At 41.6% G+C, this 25782-nt stretch overlaps 2 protein-coding genes across 2 annotated transcripts in view; both read right to left on the bottom strand.

Moving 5' to 3' along the window:
* Positions 1–25782, bottom strand: part of LOC134443781 (fibronectin-like) — a 270346-nt gene that overhangs the window by 30025 nt on the left and 214539 nt on the right. The gene's annotated exons all lie outside the window — the stretch shown is intronic.
* On the bottom strand, positions 17345–18573 carry LOC134443790 (GTPase IMAP family member 7-like). Its single transcript, XM_063193380.1, has 2 exons — positions 18492–18573; positions 17345–18063 (listed from the first exon to the last, which is right to left on the bottom strand). The coding sequence occupies exons 1-2, from the start codon at positions 18571–18573 to the stop codon at positions 17345–17347; spliced, it is 801 nt and encodes a 266-aa protein (XP_063049450.1).

The raw sequence follows: 25782 nt of genomic DNA, 5'->3' as shown, positions 1-25782 counted from the left end.
TCTACATTGGAAGGACGAAAAGAAAACTACAACAGAGGGTAGCAGAGCACAAATATGCAATTCGTACAGGAAATGAGGATTACCCAATGGCGAAGCACTACAAGCAACACCATGGATGCAACCCAGAGTCACTACGGGCAATGGGAATAGAGACAATTGAGCTATCCAAAAGGGGAGGGGACAAACTTAAAAAATTACTACAGAGGGAGACCTACTGGATATATACATTAAAAGCCCTCACAAGGCCAGGACTTAATGAAGACTTGGACTACACCCCCTTTTTATAAAGGCATTTTAAATGTGATCATTGTAATTATAAGATTGTACGTCTTCTTCAGAGCAATTAATATAGGCCCCCTATAGTAGTAGGTGATTTAATGTTTACTTTTACATGCTTGATTAAGAAATATTTACAAAATGACCACAAGAGGGAGACATAGTTTGACCTAAAAGTAAAGCTTAATTTCTCTTCTATGCTTAACTGAATACTTTGAGATGAACTGTTTTTTGTAGTCCTTATGAAGTGATTACTTTAGTCCTCATAAGAAGTATAATTGTTTTTAACTTGTGTGTGATGTTTTTATGTGTGTCATGGTGCACCACTAACTGACTGATAGGTGGAGTCTATGCACCTGCCACTTAGTCCTACTTGATTACCTGAGCCTTCTCCCTGTTATAGGGACTTGGGAATTAGTCAGTGTTTAGGCTCTGAAGAAGACAGTAGTCGCAACGCGTCAGCCCGTTTAATTAAAGGCTTTTTAACTTCACCAGCAGTGTGCCTTGGAATCTTTTGTAGACCTTATCAACAGCCACAACTGGAGCTAAGTCTGACCATAATTTTAAGAAACTTAATTTCCTTGAACCAAAGAGCACCTGCTAAAGAGACAAAAGTGAAGCAGCACTCCTTCATGATCAACATTCCCCAGTGAACAGTTGATTTTTTTAGCATAGAAATATGCATGTACTTTGAAGACTGGAGCAGGTCACGATCCCCTTAATGAGGTGCATTTTGAGACGTTGGGCTGTATTTCAAATGATTTTGTGTGAACAATACATTGAAGCGGCTATATAAGTTGTACGCTGTTCATTGTGTCAAAGTTAAATTACTTTAATGTTGTCCCATGAAAAGATGTGCTTAAAAATCTCCAGAAATGTGAGGGGTGTACTCATTTCTGTGACTGTACTGTTGAGAGCCCTCTGCTGTTATAGGTAATGTTGGGCAGTAATGCATTACAAAAGTAATTAATTGCTGTAATGCATTACTTTTGCTATAATGCAGTAATGTAAGACATTACAGGGCAAAATCTGTAATATTTACTTAGTAACAAAATAACTAAAATAAGTTACAATGCATTAAAATGACCTGGATTTTAGTGGTATTCAGTGTGGTGGATCAGAAAGAAGTTATTTCCGAATAGGTTTTAGTCTGCATGCTGCCAAAAACACCTCCTGGATGGGAGGTGAAAAAGTCATGATTCATGAGCTTGATTTACACTGTAATAAATTGCCAGATCCATATTTAGGCTTGCAGTTCTTTTGGTGAGAGTAACTAAAGTAATGCAAAAGTAGTGTAATGCCTTATGTTTTAAATATAATAATATTGTAGTGTAAGGGATTATTTTGACAGTTAAAAGACAGTAACATGTAACCAGTAATGCATTACAGTTTTTGATAAACTTGCCCAACACTGGTTAGGCCTATAAAAAGTTGGGGGAAAGTAGGCTAAACTGAACACTATTGTGAGTGGGATCAAATGTTATCTGCAACGGAGTTAAATTTCAATAAAGTGGTCTATATTAATGCTGGTGTGTGTTTAGGCTTACTGTGTGACTTTATGAGAATAAGTTTGTTATAAAGTAGCCTAGCTTCGTTTCCCAAACTCCTGACTATTGACCTGGCTCTACTTCCCGTGTTATGTAGCCCACTGTAGGTCTGAACAGAAGTCCTCCTGGACGTTTTGTTCTCGCGGCGCAACTGTGCTAAAATAAGATTAAGTTGACCTATGTGTTTAGGCCGGAAGGTGACCCTCGAAAAGTGCTTCAGAAACCAAACTTCGCTCCACAGCCTCCGAACAAACAGACATTCAGTTCATAAAAAAGAAAGACTTATATAGAGGATTTAAAACCTCTGTTCGGAATAGTCCGCACTGCAAGGCTATTCAAATTCGCAACGTGTAATGACGAACTACTGTCTCCGAGGCGTATGTAGATATTCGGCCGGCGTAATAATACTTTTCGCCTCGAGAGGTGCCACGGTTGAAGCGTCATCAGAAGGAACGAATCAGCTAACTGCTATGTCAGCTGAGATGAGGAGTAAACGGAAGTAGCAGCTACCGAAGGAGCTGGTCGATCATCATAGAAATAATACAAGTCTATGGTCGATCATCTAGTACCGAGGAAGACGAAATCTCGACCGAAAATGTACAAAAAAAAGACATCTTCGAAACGCAAGTTGTGTTACATGCATATATCTTCGGTCAAGCATGAAGAAACACAGAATTTCACCAATATACGGTGGAATACATATCGAAATTTTCGGCAGCGGCTAGAATTGAAGGGTGAGTGCAGAGACGTAGCAACATTTTAAGCAATGTATTGAGTTGGAGTTTGACGAAATTCCCGAGGATGCGGCTCTCCATCCCACATGCTACTTGAGGTTTATTGACAAGCGGGAAATTGAACGAGTCACACGGCGTGTCTTGCGAGAGGCAGAGAGGGGAGATGGCCAACAAGACCCCCGAACTAGCCAGGCTACCTCCGCTTTATCGGCTGTGACCACCACTCCGACCAGGAAACTGCGATCCAGATCAAGCTTGGCCATCACGAGCTCTGGCCCCGTTCATTCTGCTGTCTGCATGATTTGCAAGAAAGACAGCAAATTTATCGTCGCGAGTGGCAGACGTCAAAGAGAACGAAAACACAGACTTTAACCGCAGGTAAGATTACTCTCACCCCCACCACACTATGCGAATGCATCCCATCCCCCAAATCACACACACACACACACACACACACACACACACACACACACACACACACACACACACACACACACACACACACACACACACACACACACACACACACACAGATGTTAGTAGAAGTTGACTGACTATCTAGCCCACACTGCTGCACAATCATTGTTTTTTTTGTCTAATTCTAATATGAATGCACGTGTGAATTGGCATAATGTGTTATGTGTGTGGGTGTGAAATTACATTCCAATAGCCTGCAAAACATCCCCATGCCTATAGTACCCCCAGTGTTTTAGGTTTTAGATGTTTAAATGAATCACACTTTGTCTTAAATAGGATAGGGTATGTTTATATGGATGTCAAAGCATGCCTGATGTTGATATGACTCTGAATATCTGTTCAGAAATGTGGCTCCTCAGCCTGATGGCCTGTCTGGTTAAGACACTGCTTCTGCCATCCCATCCCCCGTGCCATTCCCCTACCCCCCACTCCCCCCCTCTCTCACTTGTACACTTGGGATTTTTCCGCTTCTGTCCCTGGGCAGCCTCAGTGACCAGGCTCAAGAGGTGTGTCCTGGCTGTGCTGTACATCTGTGTGCTTAACCCCTTAGCACAGCACCTATGTTATAACCTTACTGTCACCAACATTTTAATATGTATGTCTTAATCTGTTACTCTGCACTGTCATAGCAATGTTGTTATGATGTAGTTTTCCGCAAATAGTGAATAAGCCCGCTGGCAACCCCATCTGCACTGCAGTAAGAGGCTACGGAATGCTTTTTTGGGGGGTGCAACACCCATCGCCATTTTTTTTTTTACAATACCACTCCACCAGGAAAAATGTCTAATTGTTTGCCTGTCTATTTATTCATTCTTTTTTCTTTTCTTTTGTACAAGGCAAGTTGCAGGAAGCAGCTGAAGTAAAGGAAGCCAAGAGCATCCTCATTCACATCAAGGACAGAGACTGTGTGGCTCTGGAGGTGCAGTACCACAGAAGTTGCTACAGAGAGTACACAAGGTTTTTGAGTGAGTCTGTCAGAGCAGAGAAAGAACAGTAAGTCAATTTTAATTTTATATAGAAACACAGTACAATGTGTGTCATATGATTGAGACAGTTTGTTCTCACAACATGGATCTCACAAAGAAAGCTCTCACAACACACATCTTCTTCTATATTTTTGTAAGGATTGGGCCAACATTTGATCTGAGCTACAAGTTATTCTGCGAGAGGGTAATCCGCTAAAGGCTACTGATCAACCAAGAGGTGCTGAGGATGAGCCAACATTTTTCGGCTCAGCCCTTTCCGAGATATGAGCTATTCTAATGGGGGCAGCATTTGTTTACATTGTTTACAACATAGGCCTACTCCAAATATTTAAAGGGTGTCGCTGTTTGCTAGTTGTCGGCTGATGTTGTATAACCTTTTGGATGTTTTTGGGAATAAATAAAAATGTTTTTTGAAATGTAAACAAAGCGCTGCCCTCATTACAATGACCAGAATCTCGGAAAAGGCTGAAGAAGAAGAAAAAAAAATCTCTAGTACTGACACGTCCAGGGTAGTGTGAGCATTACAACTGCATGTTGAAATTGACTGAAATTATTCTCTAACACTCTGCTTGTCATCTGCACATACTGTACTTGTAATATTTTGAAATAAGGAGGATGGCAGTATTCTTGATAGTGTGATGTTCGTTACAGTATGTGCTTCCCTTGGGAATACTTGGTATTATATCTGTTGCATAGCAAGTAAACTCCACCAATATTATTTATTCACTCCGAGTTAACGTGTGAGGGTGGCTATTGCATATCAGCGACTACATGAAGCCCCACTATGCTTGTACTGATATGCCTCTTTTTTTGTTGATTTGTGTTTACAGACAGGATATATTGAAGAAGAGGCTCAGTCGTGATTTTCCTCAGCTAGTGTTCCACACCCCCGCCAAACGCAACACATCTGAACTGGTTTTTGCTGAGAACTTGTCGACGAATGCAGTCTTGGACTTGTTACCATCAGGTGCGGAGACGACTCAGTCCAGCGAAATGAGCCAGACAGACAGCGACACAGAAAGGAGGAAGTCAAAGCAACCAACCACAGCAGAGGAGACACGGACACTTTACACAGCAGCTTTGCTTTTGAAGAGGCTGCTTAGTCACAGTCCTGGCATGTCATTCCCATGGCCCCCAACTGCAGTAAACTTCAATCTCACTGAAGTCATTTGCTGTGGCATGCGCAAAAGATGTGTACCTGGATGCTTTCACACAGTTCATGAAAATGCCGGTTCATGTGTATGCCACTTGTTTTGATTTTTTTATTTGTTGTATAGTTATTAGTGAATACATGAATACCTGAATGGTCCTTATCATTGATCATTAGATTATTTCCATGATGTATTAATGTGAATATGAAAAGGTAACCTTATCATCCACTTGCATAATAGTTGTTGGTGCTATAAACAAAGCACTGTTACAATCACTTAGAGGGTTATCAATAGCCTGGGTTATCTATAGCCTACTTATTGTAATTGTTTCCATTAATTGCTCAAAACCACAGTATGAAATGTCAATTGCAAAATTGTGCCTTGTGCTGTAAATAAAGCACTGTTTATGATTTATTTAGAACTTATCCCAATCCAGAGATATATGCATGAGTATTATTTTTGATAATTGTTATTATATGTGAACATGAAAAGGTAACCTTATCATCCACTTGCACAATAGTTGTTGGTGCTATAAACAAAGCACTGTTTGGAGTTACAATCACTTAGAGGGTTATCAATAGTCTGGGTTATCTATAGCCTACTTATTGCAATTGTTTCCATTAATTGCTCAAATCCACAGTATGAAATGTCAATAGCATAATTATGCTTTGTTCAGTAAATAAAGCATTATTTATTATTTATTTAGAATTTGTCCCAATCCAGAAATGTTGGCACGAGTATTATTTTTGATAATTGTTATTATATACCCTCTTCAAAAGGGTATTTTGGGAGATTCTTATAGGTAGGTCAGACAGACGGCTTGTCATTATTTTCAGTTTTTCAAACGGCTTGCCACTTTTTCGCCGTAAATCGGCTACGTGATTGGTTTAAAACGGTCACATGGTGTCCAGTGACGTAAAAATCGTCATTCCCTACAGAGGGTAAGATTTCTTACTAAAATGTCACCGTTTAAGTATACGTGCACGATTACATGAAGCGGACATTTCACGGTAAGTTGAACATAGCTTTGGTCGTTTCATCATCTAAGGGACCTGCTGTTCGGAAGCTGTGGAGCGAGGTTGAACGAAAAGGGCTGTCACCCTACGGCCTAGAGGTGATGTCCAAATTACTTCAGCCCCGAATTACCAGGTCTCTCGACGCCGCTGATAACAAGTAGCTTATGAGTGTTATAAATGCAACAAAATCAGAGTACGTACCAAAATAAGAAAATAACGGACGCCACAGCCCTCCAGGAATGAAATTACTTTCGGTTTCTGTCGGGGCAATGCGCGTTCTTGATTGAACAGGGCGGCACAGTAGATCTCTACACAATATAGCCAACTCCAACACGTGTCAGAAGGACCGTGGAGACGCGTGTACAGATGGTTTAGAGAGCAGTGGCAAGGAATCATGACCGCGCCAGAGGAGGGCAAACGGAGTTCAGGGAAAGTGGAAAACATGTAGCGCTCACGCCAACAAGTAGCCTAACCTCCCATAGTCTACACTCCGTGCGTTTGCGCCCTCGTCCTGGGAGGCACGGGGGCATGATGCCGACTAGGCTATAGAGGGTTTATTCAGTACCTCTCAAAAGCACAAAATGGCATTTCTCATTTTCAATCGGGATGTTGAGCGGGGGAAAGTTGTTGCAAAAGTTGTTGCAGCCTGACAGCGGCTAAACTTGTAATTGCTTTCTCCACGGAGGCGGGGCGTCAGTGAAGCACGAGGACACAGGGCACAACGCGAGGAAGGGAGGATGGATAATGAACTGCATTTCTTGTCTATCAGAATCCACACCCTCTCCGCCTGTGTCGTGCGTAATGGCCTCTTTCGCCATCGTGTCTTTGGAATGCTGGCGGATTTGCACATAGGCCTATTTGTTAAGCCTACTTAAAAGGTTGAAGTATCTTGACCTTTTTAATCAAGTAAAAGTGAAAAAGTAGGACTATAGATTTGGACCAAAACCTACTTAAAGTACAAGCGTATAAAGTATAAAGTACGCCTTAACTTTTAAAAAAAGGTTCAAGCCACTATATTTTGAATGCATCATTTGAAAACGGATTGGTTCAACATGTGGCTGGGGTGACCACCAGCTAATAAGTCCAAGCGGTAGAAGGTGTATCTGACACTGATGTGCAACACTTTGTCCTTCTCCTTAAAAAACTGTCCTCAGCGTTCAGGGGCATTGTCAAAACAGAAGGAATCATGTTTTGGCCCAAGGTACCTTTGTATGCGACCTCAGAGACGCCTCATTTGCAACGATCTGCAAAATCTGACCGATTTCAGCCTTGCTGTTCCCACATATAAAGTTACCTTGCGCCAAAATTTGTTTCCTAATGTTCTGACAACACTCCTGAACGCAGAGGAACAATTTTAGAGAGGGACAATGCACCAGTCACTCAGCTTGGCCAACCAAGGTGTGGATGGAGGACCACCAGATCAATACCCTGACATGGTCAGTCAGCCCAAATTCCAGGCCCGAACCAACCTGAAAACCTCTGGAATGTGATCAAGAGGAAGCTGGATGGTCACAAGTCATCAACCCAAGCTCAGCAACAGTGTCCAGCCTTCATGCTTTAAATACAACATAGCAGTCAGCCAAGCCATGTCCTCCTAGTCAGGCCAAGAGCAATGTAAATACATTGTATGTTTCTTGTAATGTTCTGTTGTGTCTATTGACATATAAGTGTCCAAATAAACAAACATTAAACGGAGCGATCACTGATCGGAATCTAAATGATTTATTAACTGGTAAAATACACCGGGCCGCCAGGGGCGCACTCAATATTTAAGGCACATACATTGCATTGACTTGGTGGGGGCACAACGTAAACATGCATATGTTACATTTCTGATCTCCCAAAAAAAATCGAGAACTCAATCCACTTTGTCAGACACCAGTCAACCAGTAGCCAACCTAGGGAGGCGGGTTGACCATGCTGTTTGGAAACGGTAAAGGGGTCAGTTGATCCGGGTCCAGGAAGTGGGAGGTTTGAGTTCATAGAGAGAGAACCTGATGAAGTGACAGCGAAACGCATTGTTCACCTTATGAACTTTCAGCAAAGGAGAGTAGTGTCCAGTGATTTACCCCCCCCCCCCCCCCCCCTTTTTTTTTGATAGCCCTTTATTGCCATGTGTGGGTGTGATATGAACAGAGGGTTATCAGTTCCATAGTGGAGTAGCATATGACCAGTAGGTCATCAGTCTCTGCCAGAAATAGGCCTCTAAAGTCACGTCGCTGCTATTTACTCGCTACTTGCTCACTCGCCTACTTGCCACTCGCTCTGGGTGATTTTGTTTACTGGTTGTCATGGTTCCCGCTGTCCGCGCCAATAACGTCCGTACGAAACAAAATGTAGGTCTACGCTGTTTAACGTTGATCGTGTGCTGTGCACAACCATGCATATGAGCCTTTGATGGTGTACACTGTATGTATTTTCCTCAACACTTTTAACCAAAGTGTGATGGCGTGCAGAAGTTGCGTGGTCAGAACACCACAGGGGCAACGTCACCTGTCAATAATCTATATTCTGCATTCCAATTGGTTACTCGCTTAACTCGCGTCGCTCGAAGATAAAATAAGTTTATCTCGGAACCCGCCCACATCGCATCGCTTGTACTCTCCTCGCCTACTCGCCAGCGAGACTCGCTGGAACACGTAGACATTCTATTGACTTCATCCGCTGAGCGAGTAACTAGCAGCGACGTGTGTGTACGGCCCTTAAGGCAGTGGTTAAGTGTGAGTCTCTGGCTCCCTCTTCTGTTATAAAAACAAATTGCAGCAACTGACAACAACCAGTAAGGAGCACACTGCCTCGGAGGGTTTAGCCAAAGAGGTTGGATTACCGGTAGTAATAAAGAGGATTCAAAACATGCCCACCCAATGCAAAAGAGTGTGCTCAGTTTGGGTCTCCTAAGGGGGCCAAAGTCTTATAGACTGTCTCTGAGGGGGTGTTGTCTCCTTCTTCTTCTTCTATTTTTGAGGTGTTTGCACGAGAACTGTGCTAGCGCCATCTACAGCGCTAAGGGGACTCCATTTATTTTCAACCTCAGGACTCCGAAGGTCTCCTAACCGAAGGCAGAAAATAGTAAATGAGAGAGAGATAAATCAGGTGGCTTCTTTTCCGGTATTCACTTTACGTCGGGTGAACACCCCTTTAGGCGACATTCGACTAGGAGACCTTGGGAGTCTTGAGGTTGAGAATAAATGGAGTCCCCTTAGCGCTGTAGATGGCGGTAGCGCATGTCTTGTGCAAACACGACGAAAAGAGAAGGAGGGCCAAAGGTCTCCTAAAGGAGGTTCACCTGACATAAAGTGTGGACACCGGAAAATAACTAGAATGACGTATCTCTGTCTATAAGATCTCTGGTTTAGCCAAAGAATCGTAATGGAGAGGAAGATACTTCAGCCTCATTCTTTTCCGCTATCCATGTGATGTCGGGTGAACACCCCTTTCGGAGAACTTCGGTTAGACGTCCTTTGGAGTCTTCAGGTTAAGAATAAATGGAGTTTCCTTAGCGCAATAGATCGCGGTGGCACATTTCTTGTGCAAATACCATAGAAAGAGAAGAAGATTCAGAATTGGACTTTTGCGAGATATTGAAATACACTTCTGTCGTCAGTGATGTCATCTCAAAGCCAGAAGCAGGCTAATGAGCAAGGGAGGACGTGAATCTGCATATCAGACAGAAAGCACCCTGTGTGTGTGTGTGTGTGTGTGTGTGTGTGTGTGTGTGTGTGTGTGTGTGTGTGTGTGTGTGTGTGTGTGTGTGTGTGTGTGTGTGTGTGTGTGTGTGTGTGAGAGAGAGACAGACAGACAGAGAGAGTGAATGGTTGGACTGAGTGTGATAGTGTTCTCTGCGTGTTGATGTGATATTGTGAAACAAACAAGAGCTTTGACAAGTTAATCCTGCATAAGCTGTAATTGCACTCATGAAAATAATCAGTATTTCCATACATCATAATAAACCAAGTGTATTCTGTTGGAGGAAGGCCTGAGGTGTTGTTAGGACAAGATACAGCTCCAGGAGCTGCTGTTCTCCTCCTGCTGTAGTGAGAGGGAGAGGTGTTGGGTGGCATCCTTCAGCCTGCTGTTTAGGTCATCTACCTCTTTGGCCAGGCTGTTGGCATTGATCATAAACATTGGGGTGGACATGTTCTTACATTTGTCCGCCAGACCCTCTACTTCCTTCACGACTCTCTGCAGCCTGTCCATGGCTATTCCTACCCATCGGTTCTTCAGATGTTCTTTGCTCACATCCTACATGACACTGTATGTATAGCTGAGGGTATCCACCAGCTGATCAATGCTCTTGTCAAAGGCGCCTATCCCCTTGAGGTATCCATACAGACCTTGAATCAATGGGAGGGCTGTTTGCAGATATTGGTAGGCAGTTAAAGCAATCTCCATAGCTGGGAATACATAAAACAGGAAAAGTGTTAGATATCTTGCTGGTTAGTGTTCTGTACACTTCACAGAAGTAGCTACACTTAATAAAATATCAGCATATTGTTTCAAATCTATATTGCTTTCAAGACAAGTAAAAATGGGTGCTAGAGGGTGCATTTTGACACCTCAAACAGAGTTGGCTATTTCGTGTATTGTGCAATGAGAATGCCTGTCATACTCTAAATGTATTATCGGGTCAATGTTACATAAAGTTGAATTGACATTTCTCATCAAATTTAAACAGCATTAGACATCAGAAAAGACCCTCAGCAGTGCGCTAGTGAATTGAAAACATGACAAATCGATTTGACTATCTTGTCCATTCGCTATGACACAATGACTAATCATTCGGATGGCACAGACATGTTCATTGACCCAAAACGCTGCTTTTGAGAGGTGAACTAAGGATTTTGAGTCAAATACTTGGTTTTGCAGGTCATCCACAGTATTTTGCCATTTGTTAAAACTGTTTTGAGAATGGACATTAAAATTGCAAGAGAGATTTGAGTAATACACCAAAGCAATTGAGAGAGACTGTATGGTATTGGAGATGAAGAATATGAAAAAAATATATATGGTGCCTAAAGTGAAACATGGGCATGATCAAGAGATAAGGCTTTTGTCTTGTTTTATGGTCATTAAATCTTCCATTTTCTGATCCCAGTTGTAGGACTTCAGATATACAATTATAAGTAAATACTTTTCCCATTTTGAAAGCATTTTAATCGATTTTGTTCATTTTTGTTGTACCTTTTTGAAGAAATGAATCCTTTTGGTTTGTAAATTCTGAAACACAAATTGGAATGGCGAGTGCTTCTGTTGAAAACGATGATGCAGGAAATGGATCGCACTCAATTTTTCTTCTTTCTTGTTGTTTTCTTTTTATTTTAACATTGCAGGGACTGACATGACAGACGTTTCGGCTGCACAGAGCCTTCTGAAGAGCCTTCATGTCAGTCCCTGCAATGTTAAAATAAAAAAGAAAACAACAAGAAAGAAGAAAAATTGTGTTCGATCCATTTCCTACTACAAGTACTAGATTACTTCAGAGATGCACCAACAAGACGGAAGAGCGCTGTGTGTGGAAGATAACCATGCTCTGTATTCCTGCATACAGTATGCCATCCCATCTGATAAGAGCCATAACAGCCGAGGTTACAGCACCATTGACACAACAGCTAGCTACTAAGGCGCCATCTTGTCCAGAAACATTTCAAGGAACCGCAAATAGTCCCTTATGTCATATGTAATACATAGTACACAGTATGCAACATGTACTAGTAATGCATGCATGACAATATTATCTATATTGTATAATATAATACATATTATAATATAATCTATAACCGCTTTGACCATCTAGCACCCTCTGCTGGTGCTGCCTTTGAGGGAGCCCTTTCACCCCCCATCCATATGTCCCCTGTCCCTCCATCTCCCTCCCCTCCAGGAGCCGTTTCTGTCACAGTGCCGGGGAACAGAGAGTCACATGATCATCACCCAGCATCTCCGCTCTCACAGCACCTTCCCTCTATAATCTCAGCAGACCAGGTTAGAGCAGGACTGAAGCGTCTTAACCCTAGGAAAGCTGCAGGTCCGGATAGGGTGTCACCACGACTGCTCAAGACCTGTGCTGCTGAATTGGGGGAGCCACTGGAATATATATTCAACCTGAGTCTACGTCTTGGTAAGGCACCAACTCCATGGAAAACTTCATGCCTTATCCCTGTCCCCAAAAAGCCACATCCAAAAGACATCAACGACTTTAGGCCAGTAGCCCTCACTTCACACATCATGAAGACGATGGAGAGGCTGCTGCTGAATACCCTAAGACCACAGGTGAACCATGCACAGGACCCCCTGCAGTTTGCATACCGGGAGAAGGTGGGAGTGGATGATGCCATCTCATACCTACTGCACAGGACACACTCTCATCTGGATAAAGGGAATAGCGCTGTGAGAGTCATGTTCTTTGACTTTTCCAGCGCTTTCAATACCATCGAACCCTCCAGACTGGGAGAGAAGCTCCTGCAGATGGGTGTGGATGCCCTCCTAGTCAACTGGATCACTGACTACCTTACAGAGCGGCCACGGTTTGTCAGACTCAAAGACTGCCTCTCAGACACTTTAATGTGCAGCACGGGAGCGCCCCAAGGTACTGTGCTCTCTCCTGTCCTTTTCACCTTGTATACCTCAGACTTTAGTTACAACACAGAGTCATGCCACATGCAGAAGTTCTCTGACGACACTGCAATTGTAGGTTGTATAAAGGAGGGGCAGGAGGGGGAGTACAGGAGTCTGGTGGAAGGCTTTGTGCATTGGTGCAAAATCAACCACCTTCAATTCAACACCACAAAGACCAAGGAGACGGTGGTGGATTTTCGGAGGTCCAAGCCAGCTCTGGAACCTGTTGCTATTGATGGTGTTGAGGTGGAGATTGTAAGCACATATACGTATCTAGGGGTATATCTGGATAACAAACTAGACTGGTCTGCCAATACAGATGCAGTATACAAAAAAGGACAGAGTCGGCTATACTTCCTGAGGAAACTACGATCATTCAATGTGTGCAACACACTCCTCACTATGTTCTATCAGTCTGCGGTTGCCAGTGTACTTTTTTATGCAGTGGTATGCTGGGGTGGAAGCATAAGGAAGAGAGATGTTGCGCGGCTTGACAGACTGGTGAGGAAAGCGGGCTCTGTTGTGGGAGAGGAGCTGGAGAACTTCACTTCATTGAAAGAAGATCTTTGAGCAAACTGCTCACCATCTTGGACAATAAGGCGCACCCACTCTACAACACAATCATCCAACAAAAGAGTGTGTTCAGCTGGAGGCTGAGAGCACTGAAATTCAGGACTGACAGACTGGGGAAATCATTTGTCCCTAGAGCCATGCAACAGTATAATTTGTCCTTTAAGGACAAAGACAAACTCCTGGACTTTTCTGCATGACCACCTTATTTATTTTTATCTACTTTTTTTTACTTTTTTATTTTCATATTCTTTTTATTCTTTTTATTTTTATTTTTATTTTTACTTCTCTTTTTAATCTACAGAGCAAACTGGACAAAGAATTTCCCCTTGGGGATAAATAAAGTTTAATCTAATCTAATCTAATCTAATCTAATCTAATCTAATATGGTTGGACTACACATTAGACTGAATAAGTTCTACATCATACAGGTCTAGCCACACTGCTGATCGATATTCCACTAGTTTTACGTTACTCCATTAGAGTAATTTCAGTGGCACCATGCAGGATACTGATCAATATCAGTGTATTAGTTTAAACAACGCCATAACAGTAGTTATAGTGATGTCATGTAGGATACTGATCAACATCAGTGTATTAGTTTAAGCTACGCCATTACAGTAGTTTCAGTGGCAACACGTAGGACACTGATCAACATTAGTTTAAGCTACGCCATTACAGTAGTTTCAGTGGCAACACGTAGGACACTGCTGGCTGTATTGAATGACTGCAACACCAGTCTAGTCCGTGAACTAACAGCATAATAATGAATAATAATGAATATGCTGAGGTTCATTAATACTGTTGTGCCTTGTCTAAAATAAACTTTAAGTCATGTATACTGTAAGTCATAACGAGAAACTCACCTGCAACCGCAGTGTTCCGCAGTGGACTCTGGACTGGGCCAGAGATAAGGAGACGTTACCTGAGTGATGTCACACACACCTTAAAGCTGCAGTGTGGAACATTTAACTGTAAAATTTAATTGTAATAACACAAGGACTTTTTTTCATACATAATACATAAAGACACTTTCTTGTTTGCATGTGATGAAATGGATGGCTGTCGCAAAAAGTGTGAAAAGGCGGCAAAGGGTGTGGAGGAGTGTGTGTGTAAAGGAGTGTGCGAAGAGTGTGTGTGTGTGTGTGTGTGTGTGTGTGTGTGTGTGTGTGTGTGTGTGTGTGTGTGTGTGTGTGTGTGTGTGTGTGTGTGTGTGTGTGTGTGTGTGTGTGTGTGTGTGTGTGTGTGTGTGTGTGTGTGTGTGTGTGTGTGTGTGTGTGAGAGAGAGTCCAATTGAATCATTAGGACCAGGAGGAGTTAAATAAGTGAATGGAGGAAAGGAACTCTTTCTCTGTCTCTCTGTCTTTGCCCTTTGACAGCATAGTCCCCTAGCAGACTTCAGATGAGTAGTCATTTGATTTTGATTTATTATACAGGGGGGCAGGGGGCATTGGGAGGCAAATGATGAGGTCCAGGGGGCATTTATTCAAGAAAGGTTGAGAATATACATTTGTAGATGATCTTCACAGCAGAGAGAGGTGCATGAATACAGTGCTCAGCAGAATGCATTACTCTCTGTTGCGCCTAAGAGTACACGCTATGCGGTCAAAAACTCCATGTGCTGTCCGCCAGGCGCCTGTGGGTGTCCTCATGAGTCAAGTCAAGTCAAGTCAAGTCAAGTCAAGTCAAGTCAAGTCAAGTCAAGTCAAGTCAGGTCGAGTCGAGTCAAGTCAAGTCAAGTCAAGTCAAGTCAAGTCAAGTTGGTTTTGTTGTCTTTTAATGATCAATCTGAGAGTGGCGCCACCAATGGCCGTCAGAGGAAGGGGTTCACACACAAACACACACTCACTCACAGTCCTGCCTCCTGCTGCAGAGTTCACAGTAGAGGAGAGACAACCTTCACTTTATCTGGAAAACTAACACATAGACATACTGTATACCGGGGCAAAGACGATATAGATATGTAGGATATGAAGGCTTTTAATGTGTAATAAACTCTACCATATGCTCGACTGCATGCATCTGGGGAAATCAGGCTGAATTTGGTAAACAGTAACATACATACAGGAACAGAGATAAGTGTTCATAGGAATGATAGGAAGCCTTTCAATGTGTAATAAACTCTACCATATGCTCGACTGCATCTGGGGATATAAAACTATATTTGGTAAACAATAACATAAATACTGGAGCAGAGATGTGCTGTTTAGGACAGGAAGCTTTTTAATGTGTAATAAACTGTGGCAGCTTCATATGTAACAACCAATATACTGTAGGCATACAATCTGTTAAGCAATCACATAGAGGATATACCATAACATGAATGAAAACAATAACACACGGCAACACAGACAGCTTATTGGATATGAGGCCTTTTAATGTGTAACAAAGTCTGACAGCTTCAACCAATTTAACTAGACTAAATATGTGAAGCAATCACACACAGGATATGTTTTTAATAATAACAATAACACACTGAAACAGAGATAAGATAGAGGAAAGTATGTCTTTAAATATTACAACAACTTTAAAGTCTAGAGTAGCAGCAGATTACATTAAGAGTAGCAAGAAAACCCTTCACACAAACAGCCACTTGAAAATGATAGTAATAATCAACAATTCAATGAAATGAAATATGAAGCTGCAGGATAGTAAGTCTTCAACTATTACTAACATAAGCACAGGATTAAAAGTAGGATATATGATAATTAGCCTTTAATTATAACAACAACAAACATAGGATTACAGACAGGATATAGAATAATAGGCCTATAACAGGATATAGAATAGTAGACCTATAACAGGATATAGAATAGTAGGCCTATAACAGGATATAGAATAGTAGGCCTATAACAGGATATGGAATAGCAGGCCTATAACAGGATATGGAATAGTAGGCCTATAACAGGATATGATATAGGATGGTAGGCCTATAACAGGATATAGAATAGTAGGCCTATAACAGGATAGAATAGTAGGCCTATAACAGGATATAGAATAGTAGGCCTATAACAGGATATGGAATAGCAGGCCTATAACAGGATATGGAATAGTAGGCCTATAACAGGATATGATATAGGATAGTAGGCCTATAACAGGATATAGAATAGTAGGCCTATAACAGGACAGGATATAGAATAGTAGGCCTATAACAGGATATAGAATAGTAGGCCTATAACAGGATATAGAATAGTAGGCCTGTAACAGCATATAGAATAGTAGGCCTGTAACAGGATATATAATAGTAGGCCTATTACAGGATAGGATATAGAATAGTAGGCCTGTAACAGCATATAGAATAGTAGGCCTGTAACAGGATATAGAATAGTAGGCCTATAACAGGATATAGAATAGTAGGCCTATAACAGGATATAGAATAGTAGGCCTATAACAGGATATGATATAGGATGGTAGGCCTAAGCCTACAACAATAACATAAACACAAGAGCACAGGTAGGATATAGTATGTGATGCCTTTCAATATCTAGGGTATCAGATTGCATTTAGAGTAGCAGGGAAACCCTTTACACAAACAGCCACTTGAAAGTGACTGTAGCCTAATAGGCAACAATGCAATCAAATGATGTATGAAGCTGCATACAGTACACATGGCTGACATAAGAGATCCCTACACAGTATACAGCACTGGAGTGGACTAGACAGATAAAGATAGGGTAGACAGGATATATAGGCTTTATAATGACATGGATATCAGATAGATAAGGATAGGTTAGACCGGATAGATAGCCTGGCAATCAGCATTGTTCAGCGTAGGAAATTATACACTTACATATGTGTGTATACAGGCACATACACGATGGGATTTAAGATAGATGATAGCCTTTATAATCGCTAATGTTACGGTAACATGTACATTCTTGGAAGCAACAAAAAACATAAAAGCAAAGAATATTTGAATGAAAAATTAAGAAATTACTGTCTCACAGGTGATCATACGTAATTCGACATTCAAGGTTACTGACTGAGAGTTTTGTGAAACTGAGCTACCCTCTTTTGGAGGAGAGGGAGGAAGGACAGATGCTGAGCTGTCTGCCTTGAATGCGAATTCCTCCCAAGGTTTCTTTCCTCCATGACTCTGGTTGTCTCCTCATACATCTCATCAGTGAAGTGCTGTCCACCGTTAGCTGCCACCATCTCATCTATTTTCCTGCTCAACTCATCTACCTGAATCCTGTCACTGCTGTCCTTTGTGTTGTCAAAGACATGGAATCTCCCTCTACAGCTTCTGATCAGTTCCTGTAGTCCCTCAGAGCCACTGGACACATACTCTTCAATAGTCTGACCATCTAGTTGATCCCCATGTGTGAAGAGGATGATGATGTGGTCTTTCACCTTCTCCCCAAAGATCTCCTGGAGGGCCCTGACTGCATTCTGCTCCTCTTTAGTGAAGTGACCTAACTTTATGACCAGCAGGAAGGCATGTGGACCTGGACAAGAGACTTTAATGCATTCCAGGAAGTCCTTTTCAATTGTAGTTACATCTTTTGATGTATCAAATAAATTCGGAGTATCAACCACTTGCATTTCACGTGAGTTTCTGGTGGCAGATAGATTACAACTAATTGTAACAGATTGTCTGTATTTATATTCTTCCCTCATGAACAGAATGGTGTTTCCCGAGTGACTCTTCCCCACTCCAGTTCCTCCAATCAGGAAAATTCTCAGGCATGGACCTGCAATCACAACATTGTTCTTTATTACCTCCTAAGGATGGATGGATGAAATACTAATAATCCCTGAAGACAAAGCAAGCATTATAAACTTGCTGTTATCAGAATGAAATGTCATATGTCATATTAATGAAATGCTGTCTGTCCCGCCTTCTTTGGCGGATCAATGCATGCCAGCCATCCTGTCTGTCCGGATGAGGTCTTTATCCGGTTCGGCAAACGGATCATCTGGGTTTTATTACAACCCTATTGACTTCATTTGTCAAGCGATTTGTGAGTTGAGTGCGTGCAAAAAAAATATAATTATTTGGACTACACGACTTCACATGGCTGACATGCAGCCCCATGCAGCCACTTCAGCCATGGAGTAGCAAAAGGGCTGGCTCTGCACATTTAGCCTCAGTTCACATCAAATACAGTAAAAGGCATACAGGGAAAAGGTGTTTCCTTTGCCCAGGTTGTAAAGTTATGAGAGCCCTCGTAGTAGGCAGCGGGCCAAGAATCATAGCTCATCTACAAAATGAGTTTCGTTGTGACCGTTTAGTGGCAACTTGAAAACATGTTTTCTTGATCAATTTGGGGTTGCTGAATCCAAATCTGCCTGTTGCCACGGCGTCAGCCTGCACATTTCGCCACCACAAGGGGCGCTATATTCATGTTTGCTTATTTATGGGTAGAAACAGAATTTTAACCCTATCCAGACAGGGCTAAAAGTGCCCGCACCAACTTTGATGTCGTATAACTCCTGAATGACTAAAGCTAGGACTACGAAACTTTGTGACTTTTCCTAACATGAAGTTGGCTACAGTGTGATACCAAAAGATTAGGTTTATCATTTTTGTTGTTGCCATGGCAACGGTTTTCTGACAGGTACGCCTGACCAAAAATCACTGATCTCATCATCATCACTTTTCATATTTTTTTACATTTTCATTAGCATCAGACACCCTTGTGAACATTTGAAGTGGTCTGAAGCACATAATAACCAAAATTGATGTGCATTACCCAAGTTAGATGGAAAATACATTAAGGTGACATTTTGGGCAATAAAATCAGGAAATGACGTCATAACGATGTCATAATATCCAATAATGACACCAAACTGATGTCATTCATAGATCTTTGGCTGAAGATCATCCCCTCCAAGTTTGGTGGTCATACGCCATTCGGTTCCTAAGTTATGAGGGGGGGGGGGTCAAATGAGCCCCCCCCCGGTCCCAGGAATGCCAAAAAAGCCCGGTCTGGATAGGGTTAAAGTTTTCCTTCCTGTTCAGTAATAATATTCAACAGATGGCTTTGTAAAAGATTGTCCATGAAGCTGAAGACTTGGTGTGTGTGTGTGAGAGTGTGTGTGTGTGTATGTGTGTATGGGGGGGGGGGGATCCACAGATTCTGTGCGCGTCATCACGGCTCCCTATGCGGGCGCCATTGAAATTTGAAATGCCATTCCCTCTTTGAAACTTTCATACCCCTTGCCAGTATTAATTATGGACTTTATTAACTGCTACGTGAAAGTTTACACGTTTGTGTTTCATGCCTTGTGATCTAGCATGGGTGCACATTAGCTAGAGTCACAAACGCTATATTGATATTCAAACATTACACGCACGCATCCACACATTCTTAGGACTATTATACTACTCCCCTACAAAGGAAAAAATAACTCAACTGATCAAACTGTGCATCTGAGAGACGTGACTTCCAAGTTTTCTGTTTTATCCTGATAATTTCTTAGAGTCCAAAACAGTAGTAGACCTACAGTAGTTGCTGTTGCCCCTTGTACTGCTGCAGATATCTGAATCACTATTTTCTCAATTTAATAATATAAACAATCATTATAATAAAAATACCACAGCTATAACATTAATGGTAGAATGGGCTCTGCATGGAATAATGATGACGTATTGATAAAATTGACAGTATGTTGGCCCATTGATACCAGAATTGACCTTTGACCCATAGTTGGCAATTACTGGATATTCCACCTTGTGTCTATCATTCTTGTGTCAAAGGGTCACGTAAAGACAAAATGCAATAACTGACGTGGTGATTACTTGTTTTGTGCTCATAGTTATGACAAGCCATAATCTGCTAACCCTCTACTGCACAACGTTGCCCTCTGGCACAATGTTTTTTAAAGCCTCATGTCCAGTGTGTGTGTCCTTAAATTATCAAAACCAATCAGAATGTTAGAAAAGACATGAAAGTACAATTTGGAGTGGCTAGGGTGACACTGGGCATTTCTCAAAACCTGGTGCGCGCACTTCCAAGTGTATCAGCCTAATTAGTCACGTCCAGTGATTGAATACTCTTTGGTGAATTATCCAATCACTGGGCGTGACTAATTAGGCTGAATACACTGTGTACTATGTTTTGAGAAGTGCCCACTCTGCTGTAGTATTTGAAGGCGCGATTTCCTCTCTTGACAGACAGTCACTGGGCCACTTGGGGTGACAAGGACACAAGATCTTTTGCATTATTATAACTAAACATGATAAAATCATAAAATAAAACATATCTTGATGTGCACAAGGCTGTATAGAAGACTGTTATCACGTTGTAAAAATGGTTTCACTTTGTGATTGTTTGGAAAATACACTTTTTCTTTGTGTTCCCTCAAGGCAACGTTGTGCGATAAAGGGGTACTATTTTGGATGACTTTGTTATTATTGTTTTGTTTGTGTGTGGTTGTGTAACCACATCTTCACATGTATTTTATGCAGTAAAGACATACATTACATGTTTTTAAGTACTATTTAAAATGGGAAACATCTTATACATATCTTATATCTTATAATTTCACCAAAAAAAATAACGTAAGATTGTTTAATGGAGGAGCGCATCAGGATCTGCATGTTAGAGAAATTCCATCTGAACTTAGGTAGGTCAAAACTAATGAGGACAGCAACGTCAGTGATGAACATCTAAATGTAGAAGAGAGGGAGTTATTGTCGAGGAGGGGAAATAGGGTATTAACTACTGATTATTATTCCTCTAAATCTATGGGGGAGAATTGCTGTATCCAGCTTCAAACTCAGACCACCTGGGTACTACAATAGTGGTACTGGGTACCTAAAGAATCAGACTCATGGATAAGGTCAAAGCACAGTAACTTTTGTCTCTAGTCTATATATTATAGCCTCTTTCTACAGGATGTTAGTCAACCCTGCCTTCCTGCTTGGGAAGCACATCTTTTGTGCTTTACACACTTACAGTGTTCCCCACGCAACTCCCACCATGCCTCATTTATTCTAGGCTTCACCCATAACTAGGGTCCCGAGTCCCAGAGTTAAGGCCTATCACTTGCATGGAATAATGGCTTACATGCAGTGGAGGTGTCTCCAATGGCGTATCTAAAAGCAATCCCACTTCTGACTAGGGGTGAGGCAAAGGGTTCACGATTCCATGCGCATCATGATACACATGCCACGATGCGATTCTATCACGATGCATTGCGATTCATGCACTACTGTGATGCATTGCGATATTTACTTCAGTAAACGTGTAAAATACAGCTTATTTGTCAGTTGCTGTGTAGCTTTCTTAAGTCAGTTCATTCTATTTAAGCATTCTATCATCTGGGAGAGAGCTTACATCACAACAGAAATATTACCTATTCTCTACTGAACAAAATAACCCATGGCAAATCGAATTTTATTGTTATCAAATAATCAATTGTCATGAATCCATGCAGTATATTGAGAAAATAAGTATCACGATACCTTGTCATGAATCGATGCATTGTATCGTGAGAGTAAGTATTGCGATGCATCGATATGACGATTATTTTGCACACCCCTACTTCTGACACCAGCAAAAGGGGATATAGTCTAGTCATTATGGGGGGTCCACGCGCACCCCCCGTAATTGTTGTTGACACCCATTTTTTTAGACTCCTTAATATGTCTAGTTAACAATAAAATATGTTAACATTGCTGCAAATTGTCCCATGACTGTTTTTCAGAGCTGTTTTTAGAACCTGTGCAATAGCGAGAATTACAATTAAGAAATCTTACAATTCCTATAACTTTTCAACCAGACATGCCATAAAGACAAATGAGACCACTTTTTCATATAAATACAACATGTGGAATTGATTAGAGGGGTTGATTTATTAATAGAAACACATGTTGACCATGTTAAGGCCTACATCATCTAAAAAATATCAAATTTTCAGCAAATCCGAACAGGAAACTCTGCATAAATGTGTGTGGAAATGTGTCTATTTCTAATTGAATTCATTCATTGTCATCAGGTGATCACTAAACATATTCCCATTGAACCTAGTCTACCAGTGAAATATCCCTAAGCCTTTAAAATGACATTATTCATGCTCACAAATGCTAATTAGTTTGATTGTGTTGGAGCCATATGGAACCACAGCATACTCTAGTCAGATCTTGAAATCATACACACATTCAAAACATTTTCCAGACAACTAACTAACTAACCAACACACACACACACACACACACACACACACACACACACACACACACACACACACACACACACACACACACACACACACACACACACACACACACACACACACACACACACACACACACACACACACACACACACAGGCACTCGTGGGCAGGCACNCACAGAGAGACACACATACAGACACAACCTAGTTAGCCTCTCCAGTAAGACAATGGACATTACACTTGAACTGGAGGGTAAAATGAAAGTTTAAAATCTTGAAATAATAGTGAATAGATGTTGTCCCAAAAAATAATAATGCAAACACTCCACAAACTCTAACCAGTTCATTGTGGAGTTTCAGCCTGTGGTTATTGACTTGTATTAATACTGTAGGAGCTACTACTTTTTGACAGTTACAGTTTGGAACATTCTATTAGTAACTGTCATAACTGACAACTTAGAATGTTGGGAGCACTGAGGTAACCAACTGAATGAAATAGAGATGCTTGATTTTCTTGTGCACACATTGAGCGTGGATAGCTGGATGGCACAAAAACTATGCCTAAGTCAAAGGCAAAAACTGGTTGTACCCAACAAGGAGTTCAGAAAGGCCTATGTATCTTACACATAGATGGGATTGACCATGGAAACTTCACATCATTCAAGAACATTAAAGGTGATCCACATGAAAAGCTGTCACAGCTCTTCACAGTCCGAGACAAATGACTTGCTCAGCCAACAGGATCAGTTCATCGAATGGAAATGATATCTAACCTTATTCCGACCACACTGGAAGGTTTGGATCTTGATACATATGGCTATCATCGACAATGTTACCAACGCTTTTGCTTAAATTTAAATCGGTTGAAAGACTCTTCAGTGCTTACATCAAATGAACCATCAACATCTGGGACCCGACACCATTCTCCACGGAAAAAGATCAGGCCAAATGAAGGTGAATCACCATTATTTCCCCCTGAGTGTATATTCTGTGAAAAGCTTGAAATAAAGGTGCATGGTAAAACTGAAAGGCCAGTGAAGTTTGCCTCATGGAAGCATAAAGATTCTGCATGGCAGAAGATTGAATCGCAAGCACAAGAACTAGGACAAATGCGTCTATATCGACAGGTTCATGGAAAGGATCTACATGCTGCTGAGGCTCAGTGCCATCCTTCATGTCGTGACAGATTTTGTATCACTTACAGAAACCATTTGCAACAGAAACGAAGACAGAGTCAAGATACAGAGCAAGCCCGTCTGACTGCAGCACACAAGGATGCTTTTGATTTTATAGTGCAGGTCCTCTGTGAGAATGTAATTAACCAAAAAAACATAATGCAGCTCTCATCATTACGACTTCTTTACATTGAACAACTGGAGAGAAGCAACTATCCAAATCCAAATTACAGAGGTGAAAAACTAATGCGGCGCCTGCAAAAACATTCAATCAATGATCAAATTGGTTTCACCAAAGTGAGTGATAAAGGCTGTGTGTCTTCCAATCTTATTTACTCGAAGGACATTACAGTAGCTGAGGCAGTGGTACATTCCTACAAGCTTGGTTCTGTTGACAAGGATGCAGAAGTGGCTCTCCACATGCGTGCCCTCATTAAGAAATCATACAGAGAGTCAAAAGAAATACCTTGGCCTCCAGAAGCAAACGATTTGGATATTAACCCTGGCATACTACCAGATGAGCTTGTTAGGTTCCTTGCTCTAATATTTACTGGTGCATCTGAGGCTGTAGAAGACAAAAGCTACAGGCTCATACTCTCAATCGGTCAAGACATGTGCCGTGCTGCAACAAATGGTGAATGGAAGCTACCAAAGCACATTCTTCTTTGCAGTACTATTCGCCATCTCTACCGAAGCAAACAGCTTACAACCATACTTTATAAGCTTGGGCACTGTGAATCGTACACCTTTGGCTTGGAGATAGAGACGGCAATGACAATGGCCATTGATGACATGTCCACATACCTCACTCCTCAAGTTGTTACTGGTGAAGGCAATGCCCTTTTACACTGTGAGTGGGACAATCTCAACAAAATCCTCACCAATGTGCATGGGTCCAACATTGTGAATAGTGCAGCTGGAATAATGATTCAAGAAATCAACCCTGGATTTGAACAGACAGAGGAGCGGAGGGTGCCAAGATCCACTAAGTCCAAGGAGAGACACTTAAAGGCAGATCCACCAAGACCCCTCCCAGACATCACCATCTACAAGAGAGTTGGGCCAACATTTCCACCTGGTGCATCCTTTACACACCCCACACAAAATGAGCAAGTGTATGAATCCAAAATGCAGGAGTACTATGCCTGGCTCATTTGCAGGATGGTGGGCAGTGATGGCAAGCAACCAGTGCCTGCCCTTGGTGGATTTATTTCATCCACTGGAGATGTGCCATATAGGAAGTCAACAATTGACTACTTTACACCCATCCATCAACCTATCACACAGTATTCTACAGTGCAAGAGCTGCTTAAACGGTCAGAGGAAGCTACAGCTGAGGTCGCTGGTACAGAGGAGGGTGGACAGAAGTATGTCATTAATACCTTTGACCTTGGTGTATGCATGAAGGCACTCCCACTTGTATGGCAGTGGCCTGAAAAATATAAGAAACACATCATTCTTCCAGGCCAATTTCATACAGCCATGAATTACATGGGAATAATCACAGGTCACAAGTGTCGTGGATCAGGTTACGCAGAGATTCTCTTAGAGGCTCAGTTGGTAACAAGTGGATGCCTTAAAAGTGTTCTCAGTGGCAAGGCCTATTCAAAAGCACTATTTTGCCTCAAAACTGTGTGTGAAGCAATGGAAAGGCTAATGATGGAACAATTCCTAAAGGAGGAAAACATTCAGATACACAGTCCACAGGCCATACTGGACTTGATCGAGTGTTGCTCCAGGGAAAATCTTGATGTTGTACTACAGGATCCCTCAGCACAGGAGGCAGTGAAGAAGTACAAAGAGTATGAAAACAAAGTTGCACATGGTCATCTGGGGAAGACGGCTACATTTTGGTTGTCCTTCATCAAGCATTGTCACCTTGTATACATGCTGCAATACTCAGTGAAAACAAACAACCTGGAGCTGTTTCACAAATGCAATGGAGAGATGGCTGACCTGTTTTTTGCATACGACGGTCAGAATTATTCCAGGTAATTATAGAAAGAAATTAAATTGTATACTATACATTGAGATATTTTACTTTACTTAGAGTAACACTGATAACTCACCTTTTTTGCTGTAGGTATTTGGTCTGGCTAGACATATTCCTCACCA

The sequence above is a fragment of the Engraulis encrasicolus genome, unplaced genomic scaffold (genome assembly GCF_034702125.1).
Source record: "Engraulis encrasicolus isolate BLACKSEA-1 unplaced genomic scaffold, IST_EnEncr_1.0 scaffold_36_np1212, whole genome shotgun sequence".
In the NCBI taxonomy this organism is placed as follows: Eukaryota; Metazoa; Chordata; class Actinopteri; order Clupeiformes; family Engraulidae; genus Engraulis; species Engraulis encrasicolus.
This window is presented reverse-complemented; position numbering and strand designations above follow the sequence as displayed.

Excerpts from the sequence above, each read along its gene's own strand:
- LOC134443790 (XM_063193380.1), bottom strand. The coding sequence starts at position 18,573 with ATGAGCTATGATTCTTGGCCCGCTGCCTACTACGAGGGCTCTCATAAC. Across the intron at positions 18,064-18,491 it reads AAAGGAAACACCTTTTCCCT|GTCCATGCCTGAGAATTTTC; the intron begins GTATGCCTTTTA and ends TTGTGATTGCAG.